General features: G+C 40.6%; 2 protein-coding genes across 6 annotated transcripts; both read left to right on the top strand.

The window, feature by feature from the left end:
* Positions 1–3,732: 3,732 nt before the first annotated feature.
* LOC115685425 (protein CELLULOSE SYNTHASE INTERACTIVE 1-like) lies at positions 3,733–6,919 on the top strand. 3 transcript variants are annotated; one of them, XM_056304674.1, is made up of 2 exons: positions 3,733–3,975; positions 4,964–6,919. In XM_056304674.1, the coding sequence occupies exon 2, from the start codon at positions 4,973–4,975 to the stop codon at positions 6,656–6,658; it is 1,686 nt and encodes a 561-aa protein (XP_056160649.1). In that variant the 5' UTR covers positions 3,733–3,975; positions 4,964–4,972; the 3' UTR covers positions 6,659–6,919. The 3 variants fall into 3 exon arrangements, with proteins under 3 accessions (XP_056160649.1, XP_056160650.1, XP_056160648.1); XM_056304675.1 differs by lacking the exon at positions 3,733–3,975 and adding an exon at positions 4,051–4,682; XM_056304673.1 differs by lacking the exon at positions 3,733–3,975 and adding an exon at positions 4,735–4,859.
* Positions 6,920–8,233: 1,314 nt separating this feature from the next.
* Positions 8,234–11,469, top strand: LOC115685448 (peroxisomal membrane protein 11D). 3 transcript variants are annotated; one of them, XM_030610528.2, is made up of 8 exons: positions 8,234–8,339; positions 9,334–9,541; positions 9,853–9,927; positions 10,042–10,116; positions 10,206–10,286; positions 10,386–10,460; positions 10,603–10,776; positions 11,227–11,469. In XM_030610528.2, the coding sequence occupies exons 2-8, from the start codon at positions 9,350–9,352 to the stop codon at positions 11,260–11,262; spliced, it is 708 nt and encodes a 235-aa protein (XP_030466388.1). In that variant the 5' UTR covers positions 8,234–8,339; positions 9,334–9,349; the 3' UTR covers positions 11,263–11,469. The 3 variants fall into 3 exon arrangements, with proteins under 3 accessions (XP_030466388.1, XP_030466390.1, XP_030466389.1); XM_030610530.2 differs by having other exon boundaries at positions 8,258–8,339; positions 9,343–9,541; XM_030610529.2 differs by lacking the exon at positions 8,234–8,339 and adding an exon at positions 8,353–8,506.
* Positions 11,470–11,826: the final 357 nt, after the last annotated feature.

Raw genomic sequence — 11,826 nt, forward strand, 5'->3', positions numbered from 1 at the left:
CCGATGACTGGCGGAGGGAGGAAGAAGGAAAAATAAAAAGAAAGAAAAGAAAAAAGAAAATACTAACAAATTTAAGATAAACAATTCCAAAAAGCATTTTTACTTTTTCAGATTAGAGAATTTGCTTTCCTAATTTTATACATGAGTGGTTTAGCACGTCTCTTGATCTCATGAAAATCTGATTCAGTTTGTGTGTCGAGCGTAGATAACATGAACGTTATTCCAACTTGCAGTCGGCGGTGATAAGCTTGCTCAACATGAGTAGCAGCTAACTAAAATCTAGACCTGTGAAAATGGGTCATAAATCCATTTCTTAATCCATTTATCATTAAATGAGTCATAAATGGATTAGTTATATTAAGTAAATAAGTAAATGGGTCATAAATGGGTTTACACCTTATTTAAACTCAACTCATCTTTCTTGCCCTCACTCGATCTCGCACTCACTCACTTCGCGGCATGAGTTTTCTTAAATTGAGTTAAATATAAAAGTATTTTAGTAATATGGGTCGAGTCGGATGAGTGTCGGGTCATGTATGGGTCATTAGATTTGCATTACATGCAAAATTGATCAAAACGGGTTAAATTGGTATATTTGGGTCAGACCATTTTCGATCCGATCTAAATTCGACCCAACCCATATATTTGATAGGTCTACTAAAATCTGATATTCTGACCGCTCATTTGAAACTTCCGTATGGTAGTACAAACGGGTCACCTCTTCCTATCACCCCCTCTGGTGCACGTTTTCCATCGATGGAAAAAAAGAATCCGGATGCTATTGCTTTTGATTTCGACCTAAAAGAAGGTGCGGAATTGTCGTCCAAGATCGGGTACAGTTCTTCAGTGCTAACCGCATATACTCCAAGCAAAAGACGAAGCCAAATCCATTTCACTTGTGCATCATGTGATTAACACAGGAATTCCATTAGAATCCAAAGGCCAACTGCCAAGAGAACTCCATAATTCTCCAAAGATGAATCCAGCTCCTTAGTTTGGGAGTTTCGCTGAAAATCGCCTTCTCTTATCCGATACATTTCTAGCACTTCTTCGGATTCGAGTCCTGTCTGGTGTCCCTTATCGATATTAGCTTGTTGGGTATTTTATTGTGCGCTACAACTTTTTATGAGGGCCCTTTGTTTTGTATTAGGATGTCTAGGAAAAAAATAATCTATTCTTTTGAAAAGGTCATTAATATCGATTGAACCTCAGCTACTCCGTGAGAGACCATGGTCACAGTTGGCCATTCCCCTTGGACTTCGACAGCCTGGTCCAATCACTGAGCATCGTTGTCGGGTTGACTCGTCTCGTATTAATCACTTGAAAGTACGTTGAGATTCACGGGATATAGCTTTGTAATAGATTTTTTCGTGAAAATTAGTATATGATTTTACGTGTCAATATTTATTGACTTATTGATTTCAAGAGACGTTGGATACTTCATTGTGAAGCTCGAAAAATTTGCAACAAAAAAAAAGTCGTAAACAAGTCGAAAATCTTTTTGGAGAACCTGATAAATCTACACGCTACACGCATAGTACAAAAGTTCTTGTTTATAAATATCTATGTATTTTAGTAACGTGAGTCGGGTCGGTATGAGTTGGGCATTGGTCGGGTCGGATATGAATAACTGAATTTGTATTGCATGTAAATGGGTCAATGGGCCGGATCATTTTTGATCCGACCCACCCATTCGACAACTCTAGAGCCCTGTAACCCAACCTGAGCCTGGCCCAAAAAATAGGTCCGTATCGGACCGGTCGGACCGGACTTTGGCCCAGTCTTTTTTCACCCCGGCAAACTCCAGTGAAGTGAAGCGAGATCGGATAAAGACTGAAATGGAAATAAGGTAATTCCACAACGATGTACGATTTTTGTTGTATCGTAAATGAATAGGCTTCATCATTCACGATTCCAAAATCCTGACATGTTACATTATTTGATAAGTCTCTCGTACGTATGCGTTTCTTTACCCGAAGGACATTATGCTTTCATACTAAGGAAATGAACTGTGACGAAAAGCAAACGAAGCAGGCCTTGCAATGCCCTTCATCAGTACTTGCGCCCAATTTATTGAACTTCGATTTTCGACTTCAACCTTTGTCGTGGAAATAATTTCTTCTAGTATTTTCTTATCCATATTATCCACCTTCTTGATAAATTTTCATTTCCCTTCTCAGTTATAAAGTGAATTCTCATCAACACTTTTTTTTTTCTTGATAACGCGCCCATACAATACTCTTTTCTTTATATTTGATATATGAATTTGCATAATATATCCCAATCTTCATTGTTTGTCTATTTTATTTTATAATAGTGGTTATCGTCTCATTAGTTATAAGTGCCTTTATACTTTGGGTTAATACCACGAAAAACTCTAAACTGGTATATCTGTGACAATTTTACCCCGAACTATTTTTTTGACCACAAAAAACCCTAAACTGGTACACATGTGACAAATTTATCCCGAACTATTTTTTTGACTACTAAAAACCCCAAACTGGTATACTTGTGACAATTTTACCCCGAATTATTTATTTGACCACCAAAAACTCTACACTGGTACACCTGTGACAATTTTACCCCCGAACTAATTTTTTGACCACTAAAAACCCCAAACTGGTACATTTGTGACAAATTTACCCTCTGTTAGTGTCCGTTAAATTATATTAATATCACAAAAAATTACAAATTGGTAAACTTGTGACAAATAGAGGGGTAAAACCCAAAACCGGTACACATGTCAATTACCACGTGTCATTAAACTTCGCAATTTGACAGTAAAATTTAACGGAAACTAACGGAGGGTAAATTTGTCACAGGTGTACCAGTTTGGGGTTTTTAGTGGCCAAAAAATTAGTTCGGGGGTAAAATTGTCACAGGTATACCGGTGTGGGGTTTTTGGTGGTCAAAAAAATAGTTCGGGGTAAAATTGTTACAGGTGTACCAGTTTAGGGTTTTTTGTGGTCAAAAAAATAGTTTGGGGTAAATTTGTCACAAGTGTACTAGTTTGGGGTTTTTCATGGTATTAACCCTTATACTTTTTATTGCTAGGGAAAATTACCAAAAAAAGAAAAGAAAGGAAAAAGGCAAAAAAAAAAAGAAGAAGGTAAAGGATGAAAGTGCCCTCGATCATCCGGAAAGTTAGGCCTTTTAGATTCATTTGTTTGAAATAAAATTTATTTGAAATAAAATTCACTTCTAATATTTATTCAAGAAAATGGAGGTGTTTCAGATTCATATTTGAAATTTTTTCCTTTCGATAATACAAAGGCCTCCGAAGGTCCACACGTGGGAGATCCACAACCCCACGAGGGCGGTAGTGCCCCACGTGGTTTTGCCCGCCACGTCACGCTCCGGTCGCATCGACTTCCCAACAGCGCATTCAAATTTTTTCACCCCCACCCATCCCACAACGGTCACTGTCATCGCCCGATCTCAGCCGTCCATCCACCCATCGTGCCCGACATTTAAGATTCCTGCCCCATTCCACCCCACGCCGGTGAGAAATCATTGGCTTCGCGAAAAAAAAAAAGAAAAGAAAAAAAGAAAAAAAGGAAAAAAAAACTCCGTCGTGTTCAAAAAACGGGAATCCGAAGAGGCGAAGACAGCGAGACCCTGCCACCGCCTGACGTGCTCTTCGGCCGCAGAGGAAGGAGCGGAGCCATCTCGCGCAGATGCGGTTTTGAGTTTTTTTTTGAATGCGATCGTCTCCTCTCATTTCCTTCACGGTTCTTGACTGTTGCCTTGTCGCCGTGTCCTCTTGGCTCGAGAACACATGTGATTTCTTGGGGATTCTCGGCTTCCAGGTGTTCCTCGGATCGTCGCTCTGGAGGAGAAGGACAAGCCCGTCGAAACGACGCGTGGGTTTGATTACTGATTTTGGAAGCCTATGATTTCCGAGAAGTGAGAGAACAGAGAAGCTTTGAAGGTGAAGGGAAGCCGTAAAGTTGCAGCAGGAAGAGTTCTTGGAAGGTAGGTATCTGTTGAAATGAGCTTTGACCTGCTTTTCTGAAACTTACCCAGTTATGATCATGCGATGGTGTAGTGGTTTGCTTCCATTCTAAAAGGTAGCAATTTTCAAGTTGTCAGTGCGGGTCGTATTCACTGACTTTTGAGTCTTAAAGCAATTTCGGGTTTTGTATTCATTTGTTTGGCCTGTATGATGATTTCCGTGAGAGGTTGGTCTTGACTATGGTTGAACTGAATTGGAATACACTACAACTGTTATGATAGAGACTTTTACCTTCTCTTCCACGCAAAGTCTCACCTCAAAGTTCATGTCACAAGGAAAAGCTAGATAATTGTGAGAATTCAGCGAATGCATCCATCTTTTTAATGTTTCTTCAAGTGAAAATGACCTTTGGATTTAGATTGGCATTGATCTTTAGCTTATGTAGATGGGTTAAATCTGCCGCTGATATCCCGTTCTTTTGGGGGTGTGGTTGAAATTGTCAAGCCGCAATTTTGTTCTGCATGTGAATGTCCGAAGAATGAAGTAAAAAGATAATTTCCTGAGAGCTAATCTCTGCTGCTTGATTAGTCAATTCGATGCTTCACGGACGAACATTCGACGAAACTTCTTTCGTGTGCCATATGCATCTCTACAGCATTTAAATTCCTCTGCATTGAATGGTAGAGCTAGACAAAGCATTAAAGCATGGTCAGTGGGACATCTTTAGGTATATGTTTATTTGGGTCCTGTCCCTTTTTTTTATTAAAGACTTTCGAAGCTATTGTAGACCATCCATTTGTTATATTCCCATCGGTATTACATCATATGCCTTTCTCGGTTTAATATGACGCATAACCGTATAATAATTGCAACTACTCTGCTGTCTTCTAGTTTTCTTCCACAAGTTTGTTCTTTCCATTCCTATATTTTCTTGCAAGTTCTGGATTCCCTCAATCTCAGCTCGATTGTCTTGGGGACAGCTTGTCATAGATTTTTTTTCATTGCCAGATCAAAACTATGGTGGAAGAAGGCAAAAATGAGGTTCTGGCGAATCAGCGGTCCATTGAGGATTGGTTGTCACATGCTCGTGAGCTCGTTCCGGTGGCATTGGATAGAGCCAGAGAGGTTAAGGGATTCCCGGCGCGCTGGAGGAAGATAATTTCGAAACTGGAGCAGATTCCCTCATGCTTGTCGGACCTGTCGAGCCATCCTTGCTTCTCAAAGAACGCGCTTTCCAAAGAACAGTTGCAGGCAGTGTCCAGAACTCTTGCAGAAGTAATCGAGTTGGCCGAGTCGTGTTTGGGTGAGAAGTACGAAGGGAAGCTGAGGATGCAGAGCGATCTTGACTCCTTGTCTGGGAAACTAGATTTGAATCTCCGGGATTGCGGTCTCTTGATCAAGACTGGAGTGCTCGGGGAGGTGTCGGAGCCGGTATCTGCAATTCCCAACTCTTTGACCGAAACGGAGGCCGTAACAAGTAGCAATATTAAAGAATTGCTCGCACGGCTTCAGATTGGTCATTTGGAGGCAAAACACAGAGCTCTGGATTGTGTCCTAGAACTTATGAAGGAGGATGAGAAGAGCTTATTCGCCGCACTAGGACGCAGCAACATCGCTGCACTAATCCAAATGCTCACTGCGACATCTCCTTGTATCCGCGAAAAATCCATCACAGTTATATGCTCGATAATTGAGTCGGGGAATTACGAAAATTGGCTTGTGTCGGAAGGTGTTTTACCCCCTCTGATTAGGCTTCTCGAGTCTGGAAGCACGGTAGGTAAAGAGAAGGCTGTGATTTCTGTTCAGAGGTTATCCATGTCGGCTGAGACTGCACGTGCCCTTGTGGGCCATGGAGGGATCCAGCCGCTGATCGAGACATGCCGGACTGGGGATTCTGTTTTGCAGGCGGCGGCGGCGTGTGCTTTGAAGAACATCTCGGCTGTACCCGAGGTCCGACAGAGTTTGTCCGAGCAAGGCATTGTAAAGGTAATGATCGATCTACTTGATTGTGGAATTTTACTTGGAACCAAGGAATACGCGGCGGAATGCTTGCAGAATCTCACTGCAGGCAACGAGAATCTACGAAAGTCCGTAATTTCGGAAGGGGGGTTCCGGAGTTTGTTGGCTTATTTGGACTGCCCGTTGCCCCAAGAGTCTGCGGTTTCGGCATTGAGAAACTTGGTCGGATCGCTGCCCCCAGAAAAACTAGCATCTCTCAATTTCCTCCCTCGGTTGGTCCACGTACTCAAGTACGGATCGTTAGGTGCCCAGCAAGCGGCCGCATCGGCCATTTGTAGGGCGTGCGGATCCGAGGAGATGAAGAAACTGGTCGGTGAAGCCGGGTGTATCCCCCTCCTGATCAAGCTGCTCGAGGCCAAGCCGCACGGCGCCCGCGAGATCGCCGCACGAGCCGTTTCCAGCTTGATAACTGTGCCCCAGAACTGCAAGGAGATAAAGAAGGACGATAAGAGCGTGCACAACTTGGTCCAGCTCCTCGACTCGAGCCCTCAGAACACCGCGAAGAAGTACGCGGTCTCGTGCCTGCTGTGCCTCTCGTCGAGCCAGAAGTGCAAGAGGATGATGATCGCTCACGGGGCGATCGGGTATCTGAAGAAGCTCGCCGAGATGGACATTCCGGGGGCCAAGAGATTGCTGGAGAGGCTGGAAATGGGGAAGCTGAGAAGCCTGTTCAGCAGGGACTAGTGAATTGTGAGCTAAACCTTATTTATTATGGTCCTAAAGTTTCTTTCTTCTTCTTCTTGTTGTTGTTGTATCATGTATGAGCAATATCTCATTGTCCATGTAGGATACTAGTTGATGAGTTCATGCTGGTGCGTTTCGTTCTTCATGAGTAAAACTCAAATGCTATTTATGCTAGCCTAGAATTGCTTTCGTGATCATCTTCTGTTATGAGAATCTAGAGCTTTAGCTCTTAATATTCGAGCATAATTGCAAGTTGTAACCTCCTTATGTAGTCTACGATTTCATTGATATTCTAATGTCCGGCTTACGCATTCTCTCTCAACGACCCCTACGTAGGGTTGGCTATCAGACCAGACCAGATTAGATACGAAGAAATGTAGTGATGGGTTCCGACTTGCCTAACTTATCCAATGACACATGTTCAGACATTAAAAAAATTCATGATTTCTATTAAGTTTTTTACGGACAAGGGAATTTTCATTTTTTTTGATGATTGGCTACACCAATTCGCACAAAATTATTAATAAAGGCATGCGCACAAATTTAAAAGAAATGATAAAAAAAATTGGCGAAGAAATGGAAGCCCGTATATTTTGGTGGTTCAATTGAATGATTATGACGGCCAAGAAAAAATTACGCTACGTGTCCTGATGTTCATACTATAGTGCAGTGCCAAGCGGGCCCTTATCATGATTAAGCAATATGGAAAGTTTTAATGATATAAATAGTCTCTGAACTTTGATCCAACCCATAATGTGATCCATAAACTTTTAATTTATTAAATATTATCCCTGAACTTTAATCTAATGTGCAATTTGAATCCTCAACTTTTAAATATGTTCAATGTGATTCCTGGGCTTTCGAAACTTATTCAATATAGTCTCTGAACTAAATGAAAATGTCTAACGTTGTTGTTTCATTAATTCAAGATCATGAACGATATTGAATATTTTCACATGATTTGCATATTAAATTAAAATTATATTGAATAAATTAAAAATTTAAATACTACGTCCGTCGCACTCTCAACTCGCTCTCTCTCTCACCTTCCATATTTCTAGAGAGAGAGAGAGAGAAAGGCCAAAAAGAAAAGCTCAAAAAATTAGGGACGAAATTCTGAATTTCGAGGACACGTCAGCTGGCACTCGCTTCGGTACACAACCGCCTGCCTCATCCCTTCCTCATAAAAAAAGTAAATATAAATATGAGAAAATCACGCAAAGAGTTCGTAAACTTTAATTTAATATGCAATTTAATCATTAAAATTTTAATTTATTTAATATAATTCATAAACTTTAATCAAATATGTAATATAATTCTTGAACTTTTAATTTATTCAATGTCATCCTTAAATTTTTGGTACATATTTGATTTAGTCCCTGAATTATATGAAAATGTTCAATGTAGTCCTCACTAAATTGAACATGTATCAAAAGTTTATAGACCATATTGAATAAATTAAAAGTTTATGGATCATATTAAATATTAAGTTAAAGTTAAAAGATTTTATTGAACAAATTAAAAACTTAAGAACCAAATTACGTAGCGGTCAAAATTTAAGGAATGAATGTGTCGTTATCCCTCTAGATATCTACAAAAAGAGAGGAAAAAAAAAAGCTGCAAGAAGAACTCCACCGCGAAGAACGTCTTCGATTGGTCGTCTCGTCTCTGATCGAGAGAGGTATGCGCGAGCAAAGCTTCCGTCATTTCGATCCGTTCTGTTGAAATCTGTCGTCATTTCCGTCTTCGTTCCTCGCTCGGATTTCGCGCGAATCGCGGTTTCCGTGATCCTCCGCGACTCTGTTCTTCGAATCGAGCTCGTCTTTCGATAGGCATATAGGATCAATGGTGATTCCGCTATGTTGCTCCCCTTTTTCTCCGGCTCTTCGTTCGGCTCGTTAGGGTTTTCTGAATTCATGTGGTGTGTTTTTGGTGATCTGAATTTGATTCAGCTGGTGTTTGAGGTGGAATTCGTAGGGGGAAGAGTGTGTTGTAGATGGAGCTGGGAATAGGTTGAGCTATGGTGAGTGCGGTGTCTTAGCTTAGGGTGGCGAGGGCTAGGAATTGAACCGAGGTACGTTGCGGTACGCGATTCTAATTCGGCGTGATTGTTCGGTGCTCATGTGAGTAATATCTGGATTTAGTTTTGCAGAAATTGTTACATTCTCTAGTGTTTTAGATAGAGAAAGATCGTCCCTAGCTTGTAAATTTCGAATTTTGAGATGCTGGAGTGTGCACGGGCGCGCGATTGAGGAATTGTCATCTCTTTTGGTTAGACTCTGGGTTTTTGTACAGGCTTTGGAAGTTGAACTTTTGCATTCTGGGTCGAGGTTGAATTCCACGGAGGATTGTTTGGTCTTGCTATCTGTCTCCTAGATTTCTTGCGGTTTCCTGTGCCTTTGCTTCTCTGTCAAATGAGAAACCAAGCTTTTTTTTGTCATTCATGCCGCGTGAATAGGGTTCTGGGCAAATGGATGCATTTTTGTTGGTCCATACTCCATATTAATGTTCAAATCCTTGATTGTTTTCTTGAAGGAGTCATTCACGTGCTGAGCTATGTTGGTGTTGATTTCTGCGGATATTTTTGACTGCAATTATATGCACGGTTGACTACGCACGTATTGTTTAGTCTTTTCTGATTCTCAAATAATAAGTGCCATGTTTAATTTTTGCAGTTTGATTAGGTTAAGGATGAGTTCTTTAGATGTAGCTAGAGCCGACCTTGCCCTCGCAGTTCTGTATCTGAATAAGGCTGAAGCCAGGGACAAGATATGCAGGGCCATTCAATATGGATCGAAATTCTTAAGTAATGGAGAGCCTGGTACAGCCCAGAATGTTGACAAATCGACCAGCTTAGCACGAAAAGTATTTCGCCTTTTCAAGGTTAGGTTACTTTTCCTAATTATACTTTCTGTTACATTTTTTCGACAATGCTCAGATAATTGCAACTCTTTTATCTGATATAGTTGTGGGTTTAACTCTTTTGCTTTCTGTTTCTAAAAGACTAATCGACTGGTTGTTGACTTATATCCCTTTAAGTGTCTGGATGTATCTAACCTTTCAAAACATTGCATTTATTTATAATGTTCTTTCTCAATTTCATGAGCTGGTGATATTGACCCAAAAATGATAGATTTTGGACTTCCTATTCTAACTCAGATTTGTTGCTGATCCATTTCATTTTTATGATGCAGTTTGTCAATGATCTGCACGGTCTTATCGGTCCTGTTCCTGAAGGGACACCTCTTGCTCTTGTTTTGCTTGGGAAGGTACAAATAAATGGCTGCTAGAGTATTCTCTGAGATTCCTCTTCTTTTTCTACAGATAATGGACCGATTCTCTTTTGTTCATATGGTCTTTCATAAATTTTTGTTTGTTTGCAGTCCAAAAATGCATTATTATCAACGTTCTTGTTCCTTGATCAAATCGTCTGGCTTGGTAGAACTGGCATCTACAAGGTATGAAGGTTGCTATTTTCTGTGTCCTGTATATATGTGGTTGCGTTAGATGTTAGAACTGAAGGACCTTGATATTTTGTATGGTGCAGAACAAAGAACGTGCTGAGCTTCTTGGGCGGATATCACTCTTCTGTTGGACGGGTTCCTCAATATGCACTACCTTGGTTGAGGTCTGTGGCATTCCCTCATTATTTTAGCTTGTTTTAAATTTCTGTAATGAAACAATGTAAAATGGTTTTCTTACAATCTTTTGGTGATTTTTGAATCAGCTTGGGGAGATAGGGAGGCTGTCCGCATCAATGAAGAAGTTAGAGAAGAATCTGAAAGATGGTGACAAGTATCAAGTATGGTCACAGTGCTCTTTTCTAATCAATCAAGTGTTTGTCCATCTGGCACCGCACCTATTGTTGCTTCTTGCCTTACACTGTCACTATTCCGTTTCTGTGTTGTGATATGTTCTATCCCTTTTGTACTTCCCTGGCACAGAATGAGCAGTATCGAGCTAAGCTTAAAAAATCCAATGAGAGGACTCTGGCCTTGATTAAGGCGTCGATGGACATCGTTGTTGCGGTAGGCCTGCTTCAATTGGCGCCCAAGAAAGTTACTCCCCGTGTAACAGGAGCCTTTGGATTTGTTAGCTCTCTTATCTCATGTTATCAGGTAGTTGATCTTCCTATCTACTCTCTTCTTGTTCTTCACCTGAACATGGTGTCATTAGTGCAGTAACAAACTAGAACATAAGATCAGCTAAATGCACCATTCTCAGAACATTGATAAAGAATTTCTATAGCAAAGAAATTTGTTGATGTTGTCAGCAAAATAGTAACATATGATGCAGCACTGGTGGTCTTCGTGAACAGTTTTTTCTGATGACTGAACATTCTGAAGATGAAGCATTTTTTTTTATGACCGAATGATGAAGTATTGGGTTAATAGTGATGCCGCTTAGACTTCTTTAGTTGCATGCAGATTTAGTGTTTCACATGCCTCGTATTTGGAAGTGATTCTTAATGCATATTTTGACAACTCTTTATATAGTGATTCTTCGTGCATCTGTTGGTAATTAATTATGGGGACATTCGTGTGAATTCCTCTGTTGCTTTCATGCAGTTACTGCCTTCACCACCCAAGTCGAAGGCATCCTGAGGAGAGAAAGCTTATTCTGATCATACAGCCTCTGTATCCCTCCAATAATTATCAAAGGCCTGTGCTTGAATCTGCAGTAGTGTATTATTTTTGCTTTAGCTTGCTGTCTCTTAGGGTGATGTTGAAACTCACCCCATTATTTGTGCATCTATGCTTTAGAAAGTTATCCGTTGATCTCTATGACAAATAATATGCCTTGCTGTTGTCTTTAGTGTTTGTTCAGTTGTTGCTGGTAGTTTCTGTATGACATCATACAATAGTTGCCTGAACACGTCGTATTCAACCTGTTTTAGGAGGTGCAAGCAGTTAGCTTGACTTGATACGGGTCTGGTTGGTGCTTGAGATTTCTCTTGCTTTTGGTTAGTTTGAAGCACTCGACAGAAGCGATGATCTCTGACTATATTTCTGGCTCGTTTGAGAAAAATAAAATAAAATATTAGATAAGCTCATCGTGCTGATTATATGGTGAACGAACCTTATCACAATGCGACAGATATGTAGGAACATGTGGGTTTTCACGGGGCGATTGTGTTTTGGATATTTGAGTGGTTTGATCCAATGAAG

This window comes from Syzygium oleosum, unplaced genomic scaffold, assembly GCF_021117445.2.
Source record: "Syzygium oleosum isolate NSW1041296 unplaced genomic scaffold, Sole_v2.1 Sole_v2.32, whole genome shotgun sequence".
NCBI lineage: Eukaryota > Viridiplantae > Streptophyta > Magnoliopsida > Myrtales > Myrtaceae > Syzygium > Syzygium oleosum.